Here is a 24,344-nt window from a genome sequence, read left to right as displayed (position 1 = left end):
TGCGTGGGATTCAAGGACATTTCAACCAAATGCTTAGGAGAAAGGGAGAGTTTTATATATGCTTTTGAAAGTCCCAAAGCACCAAGAACCTCTGTTTCCTCCTTTCCACTTTTATATGTACAGGGGATACATTTAGTTCTAGAATTTTAGTGGCTTTGTTCAATGAAGGAGATTTAACCTTAAATGAGGGAAAAGTGTGAACGTTAGCCTCAAAAAAGGAGTAGGACACATTTTAATGTTTAAGGTCAGTTTCCATAGACAGGTGTTACCAGATTAAACATTACTTGTTATGAAGTATATTGTAAGCAAATTTCTTTTTTTTTTAAATTTTTTATTATGCTTTAAGTTCTAGGGTGCATGTGCACAAAGTGCAAGTTTGTTACATATGTATACATGTGAAATGTTGGTGTGCTGCACCCATTAACTTGTCCTTTACATTAGGTATATCTCCTAATGCTATCTCTCCCCACTCCCCCCCTCTGCACAATAGGACCTGGTGTGTGATGTTCCCCTTCCTGTGTCCAAGTGATGACATTGTTCAGTTCCCACCTAGGAGTGAGAACATGTGGTATTTGTTTTTCTGTTCTTGCGATAGTTTGCTGAGAATGATGGTTTCCAGCTGCATCCATGTCCCTACAAAGGACACAAAGTCACCCTTTTTTATGGCTGCATAGTGTTCCATGATGTCTGTGTGCCATATTTTCTTAATCCAGTCTGTCACTAATGGATATTTGGGTTGATTCCAAGTCTTTGCTATTGTGAATAGTGCCGCAATAAACATATGTGTGCATGTGTCTTTATAGCAGCATGACTTATAATCCTTTGGGTATATCCCCAGTAATGGGATGGTTGGGTCAATTCCTTGAGGAATTGCCACACTGTTTTCCACAATGGTTGAACTAGTTTACAATCCCACCAATGTGTAAAAGTGTTCCTATTTCTCCACATTCTCTCCAGCACTTGTTGTTTCCTGATTTTTTTAATAATTGCCATTCTAACTGGTGAGAGATGATATCTCATTGTGGTTTTGATTTGCATTTATCCAATGGTGAGTGATGATGAGCATTTTTTCATGTGTCTGTTGGCTGTATGAATGTCTTCTTTTGAGAAATGTCTGTTCATATCCGTTGCCCACTTTTTGATGGGGTTGTTTGTTTTTTTCTTGTAAATTTGATTGAGTTCTTTGTAGGTTCTGGATATTAGCCCTTTGTCAGATGAGTAGATTGCAAAAATGTTCTCCCATTCTGTAGGTTACCTGTTCACTCTGATGGTAGTTTCTTTTGCTGTGCAGAAGCTCTTTAGTTTAATTAGATCCCATTTGTCAATTTGGGCTTTTGCTGCCGTTGCTTTTGGTGTTTTAGACATGAAGTCTTTGCTCATGCCTATGTCTTGAATGGTATTACCTAGGTTTTTTTCTAGGGTTTTTATGGTTTTAGGTGTAATATTTAAGTCTCTAATCCATCTTGAATTAATTTTCGTATAAGGAATAAGGAAAGGATCCAGTTTCAGCTTTCTACTTATGGCTAGCCAATTTTCCCAGCACCATTTCTTAAATAGGGAATCCTCTCCCCATTTCTTGTTTTTGTCAAGTTTGTCAAAGATCAGATGGCTGTAGATGTGTGGTATTATTTCTGAGGGCTCTGTTCTGTTCCATTGGTCTATATCTCTGTTTTGGTACCAGTACCATGCTGTTTTGGTTACTGTAGCCTTGTAGTATAGTTTGAAGTCAGGTATCATGATGCCTCCAGCTTTGTTCTTTTGGCTTAGGATTGTCTTGGCAATGCAGTATCTTTTTTGGTTCCATATGAACTTTAAAACAGATTTTTCCAATTCTGTGAAGAAAGTCATTGGTAGCTTAATAGGGATGGCATTGAATCTATAAATTACCTTGGGCAGGATGGTCATTTTCACAATATTGATTCTTCCTATCAATGAGCATGGTATGTTCTTCCATTTGTTTGTGTCCTCTTTTATTTCACTGAGCAGTGGTTTGTAGGTCTCATTGAGGAGGTCCTTCACGTCCCTTGTAAATTGGATTCCTAGGTATTTTATTCTCTTTGAAGCAATTGTGAATGGAAGTTCATTCCTGATTTGGCTCTCTGTTTGTCTGTTACTGGTGTATAAGAATGCTTGTGATTTTTGCACATTGATTTTGTATCCTGAGACTTTGCTGAAGTTGCTTATCAGCTTAAGGAGATTTTGGGCTGAGACAATAGGGTTTTCTAAATATACAATCATGTCATCTGCAAACAGGGACAATTTGACTTCTTCTTTTCCTAACTGAATACCCTTGATTTCTTTCTCTTGCCTGATTGCCCTAGCCAGAACTTCCAACACTATGTTGAATAGGAGTGGTGAGAGAGGGCACCCCTGTCTTGTGCCAGTTTTCAAAGGGAATGCTTCCAGTTTTTGCCCATTCAGTATGATATTGGCTGTGGGTTTGTCATAAATAGCTCTTATTATTTTGAGATACTTTCCATCCATACCGAATTTATTGAGAGTTTTTAGAATGAAGGGCTGTTGAATTTTGTCAAAGGCCTTTTCTGCATCTATTTAGACAATCATGTGGTTCTTGTCTTTGGTTCTATTTATATACTGGATTACGTTTATTGATTTGTGTATGTTGAACCAGCCTTGCATCCCAGGAATGAAACCCACTTGATCATGGTGGATAAGCTGTTTGATGTGCTGTTGGATTTCATTCGCCAGTATTTTATTGAGGATTTCTGCATCGATGTTCATCAGGCATATTGGTCTAAAATTCTCTTTTTGTGTTGTATCTCTGTCAGGCTTTGGTATCAGGATGATGTTGGCCTCATAAAATGAGTTAGGGAGGATTCCCTCTTTTTCTATTGATTGGAATAGTTTCAGAAGGAACAGTACCAACTCCTCCTTGTACCTCTGGTAGAATTCGGCTGTGAATCCATCTGGTCCTGGACTTTTTTTGGTTGGTAGGCTATTAATTATTGCCTCAATTTCAGAGCCTGTTATTGTTCTATTCAGGGATTCAACTTCTTCCTGCTTTAGTCTTGGGAGAGTGTAAATGTCCAGGAAATTATCCATTTCTTCTAGATTTTCTAGTTGATTTGCGTAGAGGTGTTTATAGTATTCTCTGATGGTAGTTTGTATTTCTGTGGGGTCGGTGGTGAGATCCCCTTTATCATATTTTATTGCGTCTATTCAATTCTTCTCTCTTTTCTTCTTTATTAGTCTTGCTAGTGGTCTATCAATTTTGTTGATCTGTTCAAAAAACCAGCTCCTGAATTCGTGGATTTTTTTGGAGGGATTTTTGTGTCTCTATCTCCTTCAGTTCTGCTCTGATCTTAGTTATTTCTTTCCTTCTGCTAGCTTTTGAATGTGTTTGCTCTTCCTGCTCTAGTTCTTTTAATTGTGATGTTAGGGTGTCAATTTTAGATCTTTCCGGCTTTCTTTTGTGGGCATTTAGTGCAATAAATTTCCCTCTACACACTGCTTTAAATGTGTCCCAGAGATTCTGGTATATTGTATCTTTGTTCTCATTGGTTTCAAAGAACATCTTTATTTCTGCCTTCATTTCGTTATGTACCCAGTAGTCATTCAGGAGCAGGTTGTTCAGTTTCCTTGTAGTTGAGTGGTTTCTTAGTCCTGAGTTCTAGTTTGATTGTACTGTGGTCTGAGAGACAGTTTGTTATAATTTCTGTTCTTTTACATTTGCTGAGGAATGCTTTACTTCCAACTATGTGGTCAATTCTGGAATAACTGTGATGTGGTGCTGAGAAGAATGTATATTCTGTTGATTTGGGGTGGAGAGTTTTGTAGGTATGTCTATTAGGTCCACTTGGTGCAGAGTTGAATTCAATTCCTGGATATCTTTGTTAACTTTCTGTCTCGTTGATCTGTCTAATGTTGACAGTGGAGTGTTAAAGTCTCCCATTATTATTGTATGGGAGTCCAAGTCTCTTTGTAAGTCTCTAAGGATGTGCTTTATGAATCTGGGTGCTCCTGTATTGGGTGCGTATATTTTTAGGATAGTTACCTCTTCCTAATCCCTTTACCATTATGATATTTACCATATGAAGGAAAAAATGTTAAGGGCAGCCAGAGAGAAACGTTGGGTTACCCACAAAGGGAAGCTCATCAGACTAATAGCAGATCTCTCGGCAGAAACTCTACAAGCCAGAAAAGAGTGGGGGCCAATATTCAACATTCTTAAAGAAAAGAATTTTCAACCCAGAATTTCATATCCAGCCAAACTAAGTTTCATAAGTGAAGGAGAAATCAAATTGAATCTGACGATTATGTGTCTTGGAGTTGTTCTTTTTGAGGAGTATCTTTGTGGCACTCTCTGTATTTCCTGAATTTGAATGTTGGCCTGCCTTACTAGGTTGGGGAAGTTCTCCTGGATGATATCCTGCAGAGTGTTTTCCAACTTCGTTCCATTTTCCCTGTCACTTTCAGGCACACCAATCAGACGTAAATTTGGTCTTTTCACATAATCCCATATTTGTTGGAGGCTTTGTTCATTTGTTTTTACTCTTTTTTCTCTGCACTTCTCTTCTCGCTTCATTTCATTCATTTGATCTTCAATCACTGATACTCTTTCTTCCAGTTGATTGAATCGGTTACTGAAGCTTGTGCATTTGTCACGTAGTTCTCATGTTGTGGTTTTCATCTCTGTCAGTTCTTTTAAAGACTTCTTTACATTGGTTACCCTAGTTAGCCATTAGTCAAGTCTTTTTTCAAGGATTTTAGTTTCTTTGCGCTAGTTACTTAGTTCCTCCTTTAGCTCTGAGAAGTTTGATCAACTGAAGGTTTCTTCTCTCAACTCGTCAAAGTCATTCTCTGACCAGCTTTGTTCCATTGCTGGCGATGAGCTGCGTTCCTTTGGAGGGGGATATGTGCTCTGATTTTTTGAATTTCCAGCTTTTCTGCACTGCTTTTTCCCCATCTTTTTGGTTTTATCTGCCTTTGGTCTTTGATGATGGTGATGTACTGGTGGGGTTTTGGTGTGGGTGTCCTTTCTGTTTGTTAGTTTTTCTTCTAACAGTCAGGACCCTCAGCTGCAGGTCTGTTGGATATTGCTTGAGGTCCACTCCAGACCCTGTTTGCCTGGGTATCAGCAGCGGAGGCTGCAGAAGAGAGAATATTGCTGAACAGCGAGTGTTGCTGTCTGATTCTTGATTTGGAAGCTTCATCTCAGGCGTGTACCCAGCTGTGTGAGGTGTGAGGTGTGAGGTGTCAGTCTGCACCTAGTGGGGGACATCTCCCAGTTAAGCTACTCAGGGGTCAGGGACCCACTTGAGCAGGCAGTCTGTCCATTCTGAAATCTCATCCTCCGTGCTGAGGGATCCACTGCTCTCTTCAAAGCTGTCAGACAGGGACATCTACCTCTGCCGACGTTTCTGCTGCTTTTTGTTTAGCTATGCCCTGTCCCCAGAGGTGGAGTCTACAGAGGCAGGCAGGCCTCCTTGAGCTGTGGTGGGCGTCATCCAATTCGATCTTCTTTGGGGCTTTCTTTACCTACTTAAGCCTCAGCAATGGCGAGTGCCCCTCCTCCAGCCTCGCTGCCACCTTGCAGTTAGATGGCAGACTGCTGTGCTAGCAATGAGGGAGGCTCCGTGGGCGTGGGACCCTCTGGGCCAGGTGTGGGATATAATGTCCTGGTTTGCCGTTTGCTAAGACCCTTGGTAAAGCGCAATATTAGGGTGGGAGTTACCTGATTTTCCAGGTGTTGTGTGTCTCAATTTCCTTTGGCTAGGAAAAGGAATTCCCTTCCCCCTTGCGCTTCCCTCGTGAGGCGATGCCTCGCCCTGCTTCAGCTCTCGCTGGTTGGGCTGCACCCGTAAACCAGCGCCAACTGTCTGACACACCCGTGAGATGAACCCACTACCTCAGTTGAAAATGCAGACATAACCCATCATCTGTGTCACTCATGCTGGGAGCTGGACGCTGGAGCTGTTCCTATGCGGCCATCTTGGGCGTGCCCCCCAGCAAAATTCTTATTATTTGAGGTACAGAGTTATCTGCAAGCATGTGGCATAGAGGAGGGGCCTCAAAGTACATTTTAAAAGTACTAAAAGAGTGTAAGTAACTTGTTTGTAACATAAAGGGTAAATGTTTGAGGGGATAGATACCCATTACCATAATAATTACGCATTGCATGCCTGTATCAAAATATCTTTTGCACCCCGTAAATGCATACACCTACTAGGTACCCACAAAAATTAAACATTTTAAAAAAGCATAGTCCTGAATAAATATATATTTATTCAATGTTTATTAAAAATAATTTAAATATGTTAATATTAATAAAGTACTCACTAGAGATGCATACTGGAACATGTCTAATTGTTTAGAGATATGATATATAATGAAGATACAATATAAGCATGATTGTCTGCAGATACTTTTAAAGAAGAGACAGTGCTGGATTGACTCCTCTGGTTGGGAGCAAACTCCCTCAAAATAATGCTTTTTCATAAATAAGTTTCATTGTAATTTTTGTTTATGACATTATAAATTAGAATTAAATAATAATTATTTTAAACACAGAATAAAATGTAGAACATGATAGAATGACATTTTTAAGTACAAGAGTAAAGCAAAGCTAAGAAAATGATTAGAATATGAGACTTGTGAAACCCACAGGGATGGCTTGTCATCTAACTCCTCTTTCTCTCCCCTACAAGGTAAGACCACAAGTAACCATCTGTTATGCACAGGCTCCAGTTCTAGTCCCTGGGTGTTCAGCATCCAGTCTGAACCACAGATGAGGACAGTGAGCATCTGAGAAGAGCTTTACACACAGGGTCCAGTGGTTCATATAGTTTCCTATTTCATGGCCAAGTTGATTGGCATCAAGTATTTCCTGAAAGAACCTCTTACAATAATGTGTCTGTGCTAGGGACTACTACAGAGGAGGAGGACGGATGGGGTTATGAGCTGAAAAACTACCTAACAGGTAGTATGCTGACTACCTGGTGACAGGATCATCCATAATGCCAACCTCAGCATCATGCAATATACTCATATAACAAACCTGTACTTGTACCCGAGTCTCTAAAATAAAAGTGGAAATTATTTAAAATAATAACAATGTATCTGCAGAAAATGTAAAGAAGCTGACAGTACACTTGCACTTGGTTCTCTCAGTTGTTCTCAGAATTTGTTATTCCTCTTGAGTTCTTTGTAAAGAGCCTCAGGAATGTAGAATTTTTTTAACTGGCTGGTTGGGGGCAACCTCCCGCAGTATAGCTCCAGTGAGTACTGGAATGCTCATTTGAAGTGAAGGGAGAAACCGTGTTCCAATAGTACTTGAAATCCCTCGGTGGGGTTGCAAATCCTCTTGTCTTGTTCTAATCTATGCTTGCTCTAAGATCCGCAGTCTAAATGGCCCAGGCTTCCTGGGGCTTGAATTGCAAAACATGACTTTATGTCTTTTCTCTTGTAAAGAGCTCATAGATTTCTTTGGATGACTGAAAGAAGCGAGATATGCTTGTATTCACAGTGCTTTAGGAGGCTGAGGTGGGAGGATCGCTGGTACCCAGATGTTCATGGTTCCAGTAAGCTATGATAGTGCCACTGCACTCCAGGCTGGGTAACAGAATGAGATGAGACGCTATCTCAAAAAAAACAAAAAACAAAAACAGAAAAACCAGATGGACCATCCTGTTTTAAAATTCTTTGCCGTAAGTCCATATTTGAAAGGCAAGTGATGTTCAGGGAAATACAGTAACCCATTCTTGCTTAGAAACATTCTTTGCTTTTTAGCAATCAGAGATAAAGCCTGGGGTGCCATGAGACTTATATAAGTGCAATTGTCCTTAAAAACCCAGAAGTGTTAAATACACATGATCACATTTTCTTGAAACAGTTTATTGACACTAGGTATAAGTCTGGCTTGTCACCAGAAGGATCTTTTGCTTAGTGAAGAGATGACAAGAATAAAGGTAAAAGAGCGATAAATCAAATGCCTCCCCCTTTTTAAAAGGCTTAAATGAGAAGGGGGATGGGGAAACAAGAAGCCAACAAGTTGTTTGACCCTAGAGAAAAAACTTTTAATTTTTCATGTCAGTTCACCTCTTCTCAGGTCGTTAAATGATGACAGTTGAAACTATAACATCAGGATTTTAAGAAGTGGAAGTTTAGATGGTGTATTATGTGTTAATGAGAGACAAATAAAGTATGTATCAAGTCTATACTAATCTCTTAAGTGAATTAAAGTCTGAATAATTCACACATAATAGCTTGCAATTGAGATTATTTCTATTTTTGAGAGAAGGAATTAAATCAAAATTAATGTGACTGGCGTGGAGTAAAGTGCTGATTAAGCAAATAAGGAATTTTTGATGCAAATTTGAATTAGAAAATATATGTGTGTGTGTGTGTGTGTATATATATTTTTCCCCCTCAAGGCAGAGTCTTGCTCTGTCACCCAGGCTGGAATGCAATGGCACAATCTCGGCTCACTGCAACCTCTTCTTCCTGGGTTCCAGTGATTCTTCTGCCTCAGTCTCCCTAGCAGCTGGGATTACAAGTGCCTGCCACCATGCCCTGCTAATTTTTGTGTTTTTGGTAGAGACGGGGTTTCACCATGTTGGCCAGGGTTGTCTTGAACTCCTGACCTCACGTGATCCGCCTGCCTCAACCTCCCAAAATGCTGGGATTACAGGCATGAGCCACCACACCTGGCCCATTTTTTTATTTTTATTTTTTTCTTCAACTTTCATTTTAAGTTTGGGATACATGTGTAGGATATGCAAGTTTGTTACAAAGGTAAACATGCGCCATGGTGACTTGCTGCACAGATCAACCCATCACCTAGGTACTGAGCCCAGCATTTATTAGCTATTCTTTCTGGTGCTCTCCCTCCCCACAGTCTCCCCAGGCCTCAGTGTGTGTTGTCACCCGCCATGTATACATGTGTTGTCATCATTCAGCTCCCGCTTCTAAGTGAGATTGATTTTCTGTTCCTGCATTAGTTTGCTGAGGATAATGGTTTCCAGCACCATCCGTGTCCCTGCAAGGGGCATGATCTTGTTCTTTTTTATGGCTACATAGTATTCCATGGTATATATGGACCACGTTTTCTTTATCCAGTTAATCATTAATGGCCATTTGGGTTGATTCCATGCCTTTGCTATTGTGAATAGTGCTACAAGAAATATACGTGTGCATATTACATGTTTATATTAAAATATATTCTAATACTTATATTTTCTTCTTTCATACTACACCCAGTTTCTGAGTTCATAATTGATATAGTTCTGAACTGCCTAAACACAGTACTGTAACTATTTTATGGTTTATATTGGGAGGACATCTTTATTTAAATCCTCTCCTATCATTTGTCTACAGCTTTCCTCAGACATCATTTTGGACTGAAATTTATAATGTTTGTTTTCATCCCCAGAGGTGAATTTTACTTTGTTTAAATGTGAAAGAAATCCCTCAGCTGTTTTGTATTAACGACCTGTTAAAAAAATGAAGGAAAATATTTTTTACTGCTTAATTCTCAGACAGGGATTTTGTGCCCAAATAAATGCCTTGGATGAAGAAATTCACACTTGGCAGGAATTAAATCCTTGTGGTGGAATAGTCACTTAGCTACTTATGTAAAATTTATATTTAAATTTCATAAACTTAAACTTTCAAAAATATAAGCTTCTCTGCACTGAAGTTCTTTCACATTGCATTTTACTGATGAGTAAAATCCTATTTCAGTCAAATTAAAGAAGCTCTCAAAAAAGTAATATATTAAAGGGAAGATTGTTCAGAGGCATCCATAAATTACCTGCAAATCCATATTAGGCATTAGACAATTACAGGATATTCTTTGGAAATCATGACAAGTAGTTTTTCTTTGGTTTGCTTTTGTTTTGTTTTGCTTTTCCTAAATAATAAGTATTTAAATCAACCTTTTACATTCTATGCTAATATCCCCTGTTATTCAATGATGCCTGTAAAATTTGTGTAGGTATTTGCAGATTAAAATATCTGGGAAAAGGCTCATTTAAGCTTTTGAAACAAATATTTTTCTGCTTCGTTTTGTTTAGGAAGCGGTATCTCTGTAATAATCCCTTGGCATTTGAACAGAGCTTTTGTACATTATTTCAGTTGGTGATCCTAACTTTATGCATAGGTATTCCTATATTCATTTGGCAGATAAGGAAACTAAGACCCTAAGAGAACAAGAGGTTTGTGCAAGTGGAAGAACAAAATCTATATCCCAGATCTTCAGGCTCCTAATTCAGTTTTGTTTCCATTCTTTCTTTCATGGATATAAGGTTAGGTAAAAAATAAAAAATAAAAAAAGAATGAAAAACAAATAGTATTAAAGTCCCAATAGTTAACACCAGGGTTTACCTTTTAAAAGCAAAATCTCACCACTGAATCTCCTCTGTTTTAATACCTTCAGTGGTTCCCCTTTGTGTATTACAAAGTTCAAAATTAGAAGGTATTTCACTCATCTACTGCAGTTCTCCACATAAACCCTAAATCCCCCAAAACCACAACTGTTTGAAAATTTGGGAGCACACCAAATCTTTTTGTGCCTCTATGCCTTTGCTTAGTTTCTTCTCCATATATCCTTGACCTCCTTTCAATAGCTATTATATTTTTACATCTATTATGTACTTAATTAGTTTATCAAATGTCTACATAATGCTTACTGTGTCCTAGACACTGTCTGAAGTGATTCACAAATACTTACTCAGTTAATTCTCATAATTCCAGGAGATAAGTAATATCATCCCATTTTACCAAAGATAGAACTGAGGTATAGAGCCAAGATTCTAGAATGCAGAGCCTGTTTTTAAACTGGCACTGCACTGTGGTACATATGCAGCAGGAACTGCACTGCACTGTGGTACATATGCAGCAGGAACTTCAAAATTGAAAAGCATACCATATTTTGCAAACACTGATGTCTAGATGGGATGCTACCAAAGACCTCCCAGTTGTAGAATTCAATTACCTTGTAAATTTACCATCAACTGGAACTTAGCTCTCATGTTGTTAGAGTCAGAAACCTGATATTTTTCAGCAATAGCACCAAGAACACATCCTTTTCTTGGGGGTGTACTCACAATGACTCAGCCCATGAGATGAATATTTCAAACTAGAATGCCAGTTGATTAATTTACAGCAAGGAATAGAACTGTCCATCACATGGACCAGAGTACCCACATCAGCGTGGCCAGCACTCTCTGTTCTCAGCAGTCCGCAGTCACAAAAATCCAGATCACTCTTGGTAAGTAGCTTAGTCAACCTGATACCATAATGAGGGGCGGTACTTGGATGAGCTGAATGTTCATTGGTATCAGCAAGGTTAGCATGAGTCATCTATGTGGAGTTTGCAGCAGTCTTGTCAATGGGACATGCAAGACTTGAAATTCATTGGCCTTTTGTCTCGGACATTGCTGGACTGGACACTAACAAACATGTGTCTTCGTCATGCTCCTTATTTCTATGGTTCCAATGCCTGGCCAGCCATTCCTTTTCTATTTTTAATGCATAGTAATAGTCAGTCTGATTACAGTCAAGTCTTTAGGAATAGGAACATTTCTATATTTTTAAGATAGTCTGTATATCATTGTATTGTCAGATAACATTTTCCTTCTGGTAACATTCTCAATACCTAATGCAATTACTATATGCATTTCTTACATAAAATTATATGATTAATTTTCTTAATGACAAAGACTAAGTCATATTCATTCTTCTTTGTATTCTTCATAGTAATTTCATTGCCAAACCCATAACAGAAGCTCTGTGGATGTTTATTGAACAGAAAAGTAAATTAGGAGGCATTAAAGCATTGTGATCATGAGGTCACGTGTGAGTTCTGAAGCCAGATGGCTTGATTTCAAATGTCAGCTCTACAACTTAATAGTTGTGTCATTTTGGCAAGTTACTTAACCTTCATAAGCTTCAGTTTTGTCATCTGTAAAGTTGATATGATGATGGTATTCTATCTCTCAGGATTTTTGAGAATATTAAATAAATTTATACATATTACAAACTTATAAATGTACCTGGAATTCTAAAAGTACTAGGTGTTAGTATAATCATTCTCACAGGATTTTGTAGTATATTTTTACTTTTTAAAAAAGTGTGACATATTTTGAAAAGAGTGCAGTACTGTTTTTCATGACTTAAGTGTCAGCATTGAATGTTTTATCAAAAGTTGATTGTTTTTATTCATAAGAATTCAGTAAAACGGAAACTCCCATGTATTGCTGGTGGGAGTATGTAATGGTACAACCTTTATGGAATGCATTTTGGCAATATTTATGAAGAACCTTACAAAAGTTCACTCCCTTAGTCTAGTAATTCTCTTCTAGAAATTTATCTATTCAAAAAACACAGTCAGAAACTTTGATAAAACATAAGCACAAAGTTGGTTTATCATACTATCATTTATCAAACCCCAAAGTAGAAATTACTTACATGACAAATAATGAAAGAATAATTATGCAAAAAATTACATCATTTGTTAGAATATTATGTAGCTCTCAAAATGGTGTTTTTAAAGTTATTTAATACTGTGAGAAAATGCCTCCCAAAATATTTTAAATGGAAACAAAAACAGGCTACAAAATTACATAAGTGATGTGATTTTTTTATTTATACTGGAAAGGGCTAAATAAATCAAAATAATAGTGATTGTCTTTAGATGAGGCAACTAGCAAGGGACTTCTTTTTTTTCTTTTTGGTAATCTGTCTTTTCCAAAACCTCCATAATGAGTATATATTTTAGAAATAAAAATAATTTTTTTAAGAATTATGACTTTCCACATTCTTGGAATTATGATTTTAAGACATGTTGAATATTAATTCCATTAATTCCAATTTATTTTCAGGATCTAAGTTTTTCAGTGAAATATATCTTCAGTTTTATATCAGAAATGAGAAGAAAGGATTCATTGAATATCAGTTTTTTCAGAAAACTTTGCACTAACAGTTATTTGATTAAATATGCAGTACGCACTTATTTTGAAGATTTTTGAAGCAAGACAAATACTTAGTTTCAACCCTTATAGAGAAATCAATTTACATCTATAACTTCTTTAGATCTGCTCATTTGATTTTTAATAGTAAGCTCTCTAAGAACATTCTTAGAAGAAAAGAGAGGCCCTTTTACTAGTATTTAGAGGAAAATTTTTATGAGAAAATATTTCTGATTTTGAGCCTTTCATAAGTAGTAATATTCCTTTTTTCTTTTTTGCAACCTAGGAGCTGTGAAGGAAGAAATATCCGATACAGAACATGCAGTAATGTGGTAAGTATAAGGTTCTGAGATTGTGATCATGTGTTTTTGTTAGCACTGAATGGTGCTAAGCAGTTTTATATCCTGAGTAGGAAATCAACCAATTAGAATTTCACTGAGTGTTTTTATCTCATACTGTACTGATTATGCAGGACTAAAATGATATTTTTAATGTTCCTCAACATAAACTTCTAATCATTTAAGCAGCTTGAAACTAACTAGACTGTTTCAAAACAAGGACTCTGCATTTCCTCCCTACTTTCTGCCTTTTTGCATATCGATCTTATGAGGATGAGTAAGAGGGGTGATAAGAGGGAAACAAGTTGGGGTATCATGAAATAAATATTAGTAAATCAAACTCAGATTTGACAAACTCATTCATTTGTTCAACATATATTATTCAGTGCCAACTGTGTGTGAGGCACTATACTAGTACAAGAATAAATAACATATGGTCCCTGTTTTAAACATCTGTAGTATAGTAAGATGTATAGAGAAAGAAGACAGATGTGCATTGCACATAACCACACTCTAGGACAAAATATGACAAAGCCATAGGGAATGAATAAAGTTCTTTGTGGGTTAAAACAGAGAAATCCAAAGGGTCTTAAAAGAAAAGGTGATTTGAGAAAGGGCTTGGAGGACTATGACTAGCCCATATTGGGTTTGAAGGGATGACAGTCAGTTCAATGGAGAGGACATAAGGGGCAACTTTGGAGGCAGGAATGTCTGAACACTCATTTCAGTAGAGTTGAATATAGCAGTATAAAAGAGAATTGAAATATGTTTTTGAGGTTATACCATAAAAAGATTCGAATGTTAGTCTTCAAAGTTTATATTAGTTCAGTGAATAATGGGAGTCACTAGAGCAAGAGTATGGTGTTGCAGTTTCCCTTTTAGAAAAGTTAATTTTTTGGTGATACAAGGGTTGCACTGGAACAGGAAATGGATGAGGAGCAAGAAGTAATGAAGCTTAAACCTTCATTAGTACTCACAGCTACTCAGGAGGCTGAGGCAGGGGATCCCTTGAGCCCAGAAGTTCAAGACCATCCTGGGGAACATAGCAAAACCCTGTCTCTTAAAAACAAAAAGAAGAAGAAGAAGGAGCACTTAAACCCAGAGGAAATACTAAATAGATACAAGAGAGATCAAAATTAAGTTCACTCTGCCAGACTTGAAAAGAATTTGATATTAGAATGATAAGTTGAAGTGGGAATAAAGGAAACAAAGAGGCATATGCATATTTAGGGCTTTTGTACTTGCTGATTCCTTTGTTGAAGAAGCTCTTTCCTCAATATGATTGGCATTTTTATTATTCCACATTTCCCTTCTGCATTGCCCAGCAGAGATTCTCTGTGAGGGCTGCACCCCTGCAGCAGACTTTTGCCTGGACATCCAGCCATTTTCATACATCCTCTGAAATCTAGGCAGAAGTTCCCAAACCTCAATTCTTCTGCACACCTGCAGGACCGCCACCACATGGAAGCTGCCAAGGCTTGGGGCTTGTACCCCCTCAAACAATGGCCTGAGCTGTACCTTGGCCACTTTTAGCTACACCTGGAGTGGCTGGGACACAGGGCACCAAGTCCATCCAGAGGCTGCGTAGAGCAGGGGTCCCTGGACCTGGCCCAGGAAACCATTTTTCCCTTCCATGCCTCTGGGCCTGAGATGGGAGGGGCTTCCAGGAAGGTCTCTGATATGCTCTGGAGACATTTTCCCCATTGTCTTGGTGATTAACATTCATCTCCTCATTACTTATGCAAATTTTTGCAGCAGGCTTGAATTTCTCCCAGAAAAAAAATTTTTCTCTATTGCATCATCAGGCTGCAAATTTTCCAAAGTTTTATGCTCTGCTTCCTTTGAATGCTTTGTCACTTAGAAATTTCTTCTGACAGATACCCTAAATCATCTCTCTCAAGTTCAAAGTTACACAGATCTCTAGGGAAGAGGCAAAATGTCACCAGCCTCTTTGCTAAAGCATAAATAAGAGTCACCTTTGCTCTAGTTCCCAACAAGTTCCTCTTCTCCATCTGAGACCACCTCAGCCTAGACTTTGTTGTCCATATCACTATCAGCATTTTGGTCAAAGCCATTCAACAAGACTGTAGGAAGTTCCGAACTTTGCCACATCTTCCTGTCTTCTGAGCCCTCCAAGTATCCACGAAGTTCCAAACTTTCCCACATTTTCCTATCTTCTTCTTAGCCCTCCAAACTGTACCAGCCTCTGCCAGTTACCCAGTTCTAAAGTCACTTCCACATTTTCAAGTATCCTTATAGCAGCACTCCACTACTGATACCAGTTTACTGTATTAGTCCGTTCTTATGCTGCTTTAAGGACATACCCAAGATGGGGTAATTTGGAAAAAAGAGATTTAATTGACACAGTTCTTCAAGGGTGGGGAGGCCTTAGGAAACTTACAATCATGGCAGAAGGGGAAGCAAGCACATCTTTCTTCACAAGTGTCAGGAGAAAGAAGAATGAGCACTGAGTGAAGGGAGAAGCCCGTTATAAAATCATCAAATCTTGTCAGAACTTACTATCATGTGACTAGCATGGGGGAAATTGCCCCCATGACTCAATTATCTCCACCTGGTTCTTCCCTTGACACATGGGGATTATGGGAAGTACAATTTAAGATGAGATTTGGGTGGGGACACAGCCAAACCATATCAGACTCTGACCTCACATGACTTAAAATCCATAGCACTCCATGAGCCAAAATCTTTATAGCTTGTAGAATCAAACTGACACTGAATTTTTTTATGAGAATCTAGCTTCTTCAAATAATTTGAAGCTTTATTTTCTTGCTTTTAGTGATGACAGAAGCAGCGTTGTCAAAAAACACAAAAATAATTTTTTAAGAAAGAATCTTTTTATGATCACGTCCCAGTTTTTCAAATTAGGACGTTTAGAACAATTCAGTTAAATATTCTTTGTTAGATGCTTGATTTGGAAAAACTTGAGAGTCTCTTAGCTAAATCACCGGGTCATCTTTAATCCCTGGACAACTTCCTTGGGGCACTTCTGAACTACTTCATTTCCAAAGATTCAGCCTCTTTTCCTATTTTTTGTGGAATTGCTATATATAACTTTTTGGGGAGTTCATATTCCCCAGGATAATCTGAGGAGTAGAAAACATCTCCCCAGTTTCCCATTTATTTTTTTTCCGAAAAGTCAGCTCACAGACTTTTAAAGCTTTATTGCCAACCACTCTATAAGTGGTTTGTCAATACAAGAAAGTTAAAGTTCCCATGATGTTTGCATAGTTCTCATAGTCATGGTACTTTCTTACATTCTATGTAGCTGGTTCAAAGAGACTATTTGCATTCCTAAAGACAGAGTTTATCTAATGTTTCCCATTTTACAGTTGCCTGCTCTATTCTAAGGAAGCAGCAAGGTGCTCCCTCTCTGGAAGGAGAGATAAAGATGCTATTGGTAGACAATAGATGTGAGCTAGCAAACCAATCAAACAGGTCATTTAGGTCTCAGAGATTTCACCACAAGACTAACTGAAGGAGTCTCTCAAAAAGGTTTCCTTAGGTCTTATCTTCACATTAAACCTCAAATTTGAACCCCTTGAACTTAATTAGGGATTTTAAAGTGACTTACAATGTGTTTAGAGTACTTATAAACTGTTTCTTTTGCGCTATCCTTAAGGTTCATATGAGTTGGTGTTTAGGAGACAGTGACCATAATTAGCAACATAATAGGCCACGCTGCTTGTGGTAGCTGGTGGTGCTCTTAATTTCTTTATTAAATTATTTGTTGCTCACTACAACATTTTACTGTTTTTAAGACAACAATATGTATTAAGCTCAAGAATTGTTCTTGGTCCTGGGGTTCACTGTTAAATAAAACCAAGACCCAATTCTCCTGAAGCTTTCATTCTAATGAAGGAAAATAGGTTACAAACAAGCATGCAAACAAATTATTTAAAAGGAAGTATATGAGATAGCAGTTGGTGCAATGCAGAGAATTAAGCTATTGGTAGCTAGTTCAGAGAGGAAGGTCAGAAAATCCACTTGAGGAGTAACACTTGAATAACAAGAAGGAAACAGCTATATGAATACTTGACGAGCAGAAATCCAGAAAGAACAGCTAGTGCAAAGGCTTTGAAGTACAAGAGAACTTGGTGTGTCAAGGAAAGCATAAAGCCAATATACCTAAAGTCTAGTGTGCAAGAGAAAGAGTACTGGAAGGTGAGAAAGAGTACTGGAAGGTAAGAAAAAATCAAAACCAGAGGTAGGTGAGAGCTAGATCATGCAGGACACTGTAAAGTACTTACGTTATATTTTAAGTTCAAAAATCAGCTACTGGATGGCCAGACACCATGGCTCACACCTGTAATCCCAATGTTTTGGGGTTGGGGGACAAGGCAGAAGGGTCACTTGAAGTCAGGAGTTTGAGACTAGCCTGAGGAAAAATAGCAAGACCTTGTTTCTACAAAACAAAAACAAAATATTAGCCTGGTGGTGTGCACCTGTTGTCCCAGCTACTGGGGAGGCTGAGACGGGAGGATTGCTTGAGCCCAGGAGTTTGAATTTGCAGTGAGCCTTGTTTACATCACTGCACTTAAGCCTGGAAGATAGAGCAAGACTCTATCTCTATTTAAAAAAAAAAAAAAAGAAAAGAAAAGAAACAAGAAAAAGAAAAAGAAACTCCTGGATAGGTTTAAGCAGGGGAGAGTAGAACTGGACTTACAATGAAAAAAATAGGTTTGGCTGCAGGCTCAGCCTGGAGAATGGATGCAAAGCAGGGGGAAGGAGCAGAAATTCTAGAAGGGTGATCACTGCAGTAGTTCAAGTGGGTGCTAATGGTTGCGTGGACTAGAATGGCTCTGGTGGGAGCATTTGGGTATGTTCTAGAGATAGAAGGGCTTTTCCTAAGTTATGGTGCCTCATCCTCAATTTGACATGATTCACTCTTGTGATCTCCAGCATTGTTGTGTGGAGCAGGAGGCAAAGGCCGCAGCATTATAGCCAGAGAGAACAGAATGATCATGGCAAATTTATAATTTCTTTGAGCCTCAGTTTCTACACTCAAACAGTGAGAGATTTGAAATGTATGACCTCAAAGGTCCCGTCCACCTCTGAAATTCTATAATTCTTAGGGTGTATCATATCTGGACTATACTGGATTTGGACCTGAATGCAGATTAATGAAGATGTCTATGCTAGTTTAGTAATTGGCATGACTATAGTGAAAAGATTCATAGCCAGGGATAAAGTAGAGTCAGAGCAAAGAGAGTCAATGTGGAGAGTGGAGGCAAAGTTCTCATCCTTGCTGTACAATTGACCATTCATCTTGACTAGTAATTCTCACTGAGGTTGTGAAAATCCATGGGATTCACAGAGTTGTTCATGTGGTTCTTAATGGTGGTCATAAGGTAAATTCCCATTTGGTCTATATGTCCATTTTTCTCATAAGGCCTTTGCATATCACAAAGTCAGGAAACATTTGCTGCTTTATGTCAAGGATCAAATGGAACATATGGAAGAAACAATAACTCTGCTACAGGTCTTCCTTGGTCAGAATTTGAAAGAAACTGTTGAAACAACATTCAGACCAGAAAAATACCCCTGAAATCTAGACAGATGCTCTAGAAAATAATAACAACTGCAGGAGTTGATCAGTGAGCCTGCACGCTGGACTCTTTCCAGCCAAGAGGCACTCTAAGATGGAAAGTAGGCTACTAAACTTTGCCATAATCTAGTCCTTATTATTCTAGCAGTTGAAAATAAGGCATGATGGTACTTGCCAGGGCCATTTATTTGTTTGTGTATTCACTTATTCATTCTCTTGATCAATCAGTTTTAAAACAGCATTTATTGAATACCCAACTCCTGTTCTGCACTAGGGATATTAGGAGTTGCCATCAATAAAGAGATAGGCAGGCTGCCCTTGGGGAATGTCAGGGGCTAGTAGAAAAGACAAATACACAAACACAAAACTAAATAAAGTATGATGCATGCTGTCAGTATGGAGGTAAGAACAAAGTACTAAGTCATGGAAGGACCATGTCTCTTTCACCCCTGTATACTCAGGGTCTGGCATTCAGTGTCTGACACCACACCTCTTGCACTGTGAACTGGGAAACACAGAAAACTCACAGAACTGCCTTAGGATATTTTAAATATTTATGGGAAATATATCAAGACTTAACATAGGTTGAACACTCTTCGAACTATTTGATCATGCTGTATTCCTTTCTATGACATCTTATCTTCGTAAAGTTGGGTTTGCTTTGATAAAAAGCAAGTACTGTGAGAAAAACAACATGGAATAGGAAACAAGAATGAGGATTGTCCAATCTGATTCCAGGCTTTGGAAAGTAGTACAGGCACACACATCCCATTAGTAAATAAACGTTATTTATGAATGAAGTAAAATAGTACCTTTCTCTCAAGTTATATGCATTGTTTTTTCAAATGGCTATTAAGTCATTAGGATACAAATATATATTAAGTTGCTTGGACCTAATTGCTTAATAAATGGAATTGTTTGGTATTCCTGTTGGCCTAGGAATACCACAAAAAAATTGCCCAGACATTAATGGTGCTGTAAACAGAAATTAAGAGCCTCTGATCCAACTCACTGTAGTCATTCAACATGTAGGAGGAATGAAAAAAAATGCGTGACATTCTAAATAAGGTGACAGTTGAGCTGAGCTTTAAAAGATGGTAGGGATTTTTTTCAGGCTGCAACGAGAGAGAGAAAGAGAGAGAGACAGAGTTAGTTTTCTGAAAAATGAAAGTAGAGTCAACAGTATCCACTGGGATTTACTAGGTCTCGGGTACTTTTTCTAGGCACCAGGGTATAATATTAACAGAGAAAGATAATGCCCCTGTTCTTATGAAGCTTATATTATAGTGCGAGAAGGCAGATCATAAATACAGTTTTAAAAGATGACAGTTTCATTTAGTGAAGATTATGCTACACTTGATCTTAGCCAAAAGGCCGAGAAGCAATAGTGAATGATTATGAAAGAAATAAAGCAGAGTAATGGGATAGAGAGTAACACAGGGGTGGAGGGTTGCTCTACATGAGGTGGTCAGGAAATTCTCCCTGAGGTGACATTTAAACATCCTTAGTATGTGTGGAAGGTGAGGCATGAAGGAGCCCAGCTTATTTGGGGGCCTGTGGGTCATTTTATCAGGTGCAGTACAAAGTATATTGTGGGGAAAGAAGTGGGATATTTATCTGTGCTGAAGAGTCTGAACTTAGCCCCAGATGTTATTTCATAAGGGACATTCTTAGCCCCTCACTCAGGGTGATGAGCTTTGGAAGAGCAGGAGGCTGAAAGAAAACTTGAGGGCTCTATCTACCCCTTCTGTGCATTTCTTTTCTCCCAGGCCCTGTCTGCCAATCTCAGGTGAAATATATCCAAGGCAGGAGAGGGATTTCTTAACCTCAGGTAAGAAGACTCTTAAGTGAGAAAGAAATTCTAATTGCTAGAATGTTTGATTCTTCCTAATAAATGTGCCAAATCCCCCACCTACTAGAGAGGGCCTCCAAGGACCTGGCTATTGCTTCACCCTGCCGCAGACGTACTCTTTCCAGTAGTGGACCAAAGAAATGCACTTCTCCCCAGACCCATCCATGCTTCAATCTTCCCTGATCTATCCAGCTGAGAAACAGCAATTTCCCTCATACTATGTAACCTCCCCTGAGATAAACATTGCTCTCATTGCTTAAAGTCAGATAGGACGTGTCTTTTCCAAGTCACTTGATGAAGGCTTGATTTGTACGCTGATATAACAAAATTTGGAGCAGGCTCTCCTATCTTTCAGAGTCTACATGCATTCTGCATTTGGACAATCTCTAAAAGGCTATTAAGATGTATGAGTGGCCAGGCGCAGTGGCTCATGCTTGTAATCCCGGCACTTTGGGAGGCTGAGGCTGGTGGATCACCTGAGGTCAGGAGTTCAAGACCAGTCTGGTCAAGATAGTGAAACATTGTCTCTACTAATAATATAAAAATTATCTAGGTGTTGTGGTGGGCACCTGCAATCCCAGCTACTTGGGAAGCTGAAGCAGGAGAATCACTTGAAACCAGGAGGTGGAGGTCGCAGTGAGCCGAGATCTTGTCATTGCACTCCAGACTGGGCAACAAGAGCAAAACTCCATCTCAAAAAAAAAAAAAAAAAAAGATGTTAGGGTGGGAGGAGTGTGGAGAGTAATTTAAAGGATGTATTTTTCACTTTTCAATCCCATGGATAATGAAGACTTAAAGCAGTGTTATATAGCAGAAAGAACATGGACTCTCCTGAGTCCTGAGCTGCCACTTACTAGTTACATGCTTTCAAACAAATTTATTAACCTCTCTCAATCTCAGTTTTCTTATCTATAAAAATATCCTTCTAATATATGTACAGAGAATGTTAACACAATGTTAATGGTAATTTTAAAATTGGAAACAAATGGAGGATGGCTGGTTCAATAAGGTATGATATGTTCATAGCATGGAATGCTATACAGTCATTAAAAAGATTAAGGTGGATCTATTTGTACAAAGCTGTGAGTTCTCCCAAATTATCTTGTTAAGAGCTTAAAAAAGCAAATTGTGGAGTAATAACCTATAATATGATCTCAGTTTTTAAAAATCCCCAGACTGAAATGTGTCTGGTTGTGTGGCACCATCCCAAGGCATTGAAGGACACACATCCAACTGATCACCTAACACAGAGCAGGGAGGGACTGAATGAGTTAGGGGGACTTTCATTTTTTATTCTATATGCTTTCATAGTGTTTTAATTTTTTATAATTAACACATATTCCTGTATTTATAGTATAATTTTAAAGAAAATAGAAAACAAAAGAAGATGAGGTTGGGCGAAAATATTTTATATATAATTGAATTTTTATTTGTTTTTGAAACAAAAAAATACCACCTCCCAGAGTTCTGCTGAGGATTAAGTGAGAAAATGTCTAAAATGCACTCAGCCTGGTACCTGACTCAGTTGTGTTGGCTCTACTCTTCCTTATTACCTGTTGTGGTTTGAATTATGTCCTCACCCCATTATGTGTTGGAATCCTAAACCCCCATACCTCAAAATGTGACTGTATTTGGAGTTGTGGGTTTTTTTTTGTTTGTTTGTTTTTTTGAGACTGAGTCTCGCTCTGTCGCCCGGGCTGGAGTGCAGTGGCCGGATCTCAGCTCACTGCAAGCTCCGCCTCCCGGGTTTACGCCATTCTCCTGCCTCAGCCTCCCGAGTAGCTGGGACTACAGGCGCCAGCCACCTCTCCCGGCTAGCTTTTTATATTTTTTAGTAGAGACGGGGTTTCACCGTGTTAGCCAGGATGGTCTCGAACTCCTGACCTCGTGATCCGCCCGTCTCAGCCTCCCAAAGTGCTGGGATTACAGGCTTGAGCCACCGCGCCCGGCCGAGTTGTGGTTTTTAAATGTGTAAATAAGGTCATTAAGGTAGACCAGTGGTCTTTAAAGAAGATATTAGGATGCAGACACACAGAGAGAAGACGTGAAGACACAGAAGAAGGCTGCCTTCCACAAGCCAAGGAGAGAGCCCTCACTAGAAACCAACCTTGCAGACCCCTGTTGTTTACCTTTTAGACTCCAGAATTGTCTAAAAATAAATTTCAGTTGTTTAGCTCACCCAGTCTGTGGTATTTTCTTATGGCAACCCTAGTCAACTAGTATACTACTTTTCTTCAACTTCCTCCTCTCTTCTGACAAAGTACTCTTTCTAAAAGAGTACATTATTTTTTTAAAAGTGAAAATTAGATTAGCCTTATTCTATGGCATCATAGGTAATTTCTCCTGATTGTTTTGCCAAATGACAAGTTCCAGGTAATCTGGAAGGAGAATGTTAGACCTCATTTCTGGCAGAACTGCAGGCTTATAATGGCCCTTCTTTTGGACAAACTCTAGAAAAACAGACTTTCTATACAATGCCCAGTTATTAGACTGGACAGTCAGGTCTCTGGCAACTATCATGGCTTGGCTGTTCTTTGGCCAAATACTTGATTGGAATTGCTGTATATTCTCAGAATTATATCCCAGGGGACAAATCAGTATCCACCAAAAGAAGTCTAACTTACTGTAAAGCCAGGATGAATGTAGGATGGTGACTAAACTCATTACAGGACGTTGTGGTTTGTGTGTTTCTCCTTTTTGGAGTTGAGAAGAACTGCTGTTGCTAGAACAAAAGGATGTTCTTTAGGCAACACATCTGCAAAAAATCCTAATTTCTCTGATTTGACCCACAGCTTTTTTTTTAATGCTAAAATTAAATAACAAAGGGAAACAATGTTTCTGAAAAGAGAAATGATGAGTGACTTTGATCGTTTCCCTGAGGGCAGAGTCCCTATCCAACCTGTGATAACATCAAGGCTAAATAAGCTTTCAGTATCTTGCAAATAAATTAATCTCTAAATGCAGTTGCATAGCATGCCATGTGGACAACTGGAGGTTGACTTTGGTTCAAAACACATCATTTCTTTTTCCCTAGTTAAACACTGAGCATTGAGAGTAATGGTTGAAAATATTTGCAGCAATTATTCTGGGGGGAAAAAAAACCCTCATATTTTATGACTAACTGTTTTATCATTTGTGGCATAAAGAAATAAACATTTTTTTAATGATTCACAGATTCCTTCATTTGGTGGATCTGGTGGCTATAGATCTCCCTGCAGTGCTTGCTCCCAGGCAGCTGGCCAAGTTCACTGGGTGCCCCCCAGCCCCAGTAGGTTAGGCCTTCTGCTTTTCCTCTCCCCTCGGCCTTCTTCTGACTGCGGCACACATTTCTTTTTTAATGCTTTTTCTGACATGTCTTTATTTTACTCCTCTTTATTCTCTCTCCTTTCCCTTCTCCTTAATGTGTTCTCAATTTCTTATCCTCTGCTTCAACTCTGACTCTCTGGGGAGGGTTCTGGTATGAACACTAGTCAGAGGAAAGAACGCAGGCTTGGGGGCTCTGTTACTTACTAACTTTGTGGTTTGGGGCAAGCTCTTCAACTTCTCGTAGACTCAGTTTCCTCAGTCTTAAAGTGGAAATAACAATAATCCTCAGTTACAGTATTCCTTTATAGGAATCAGTGCAATAATGGAAATACATGGGAAATACTCAATAAATT

General features: G+C 38.6%; 1 protein-coding gene and 1 pseudogene across 1 annotated transcript in view; one reads left to right on the top strand and one right to left on the bottom strand.

Moving 5' to 3' along the window:
* Nucleotides 1-24,344, top strand: part of ADAMTSL1 (ADAMTS like 1) — a 437,416-nt gene that overhangs the window by 58,354 nt on the left and 354,718 nt on the right. The window contains exon 3 of the mRNA XM_023190023.3: nucleotides 13,216-13,261. Coding sequence (XP_023045791.2) covers nucleotides 13,216-13,261 — 46 coding nt within the window. The remainder of the gene's footprint in view (nucleotides 1-13,215; nucleotides 13,262-24,344) is intronic.
* On the bottom strand, nucleotides 20,054-20,219 carry LOC111524748 (annotated as a pseudogene).

Source organism: Piliocolobus tephrosceles, chromosome 14 (genome assembly GCF_002776525.5).
Source record: "Piliocolobus tephrosceles isolate RC106 chromosome 14, ASM277652v3, whole genome shotgun sequence".
Lineage (NCBI taxonomy): Eukaryota > Metazoa > Chordata > Mammalia > Primates > Cercopithecidae > Piliocolobus > Piliocolobus tephrosceles.
Note: the sequence above shows the minus strand (reverse complement) of the source record. Positions and strands in the feature narration are given on the sequence as shown.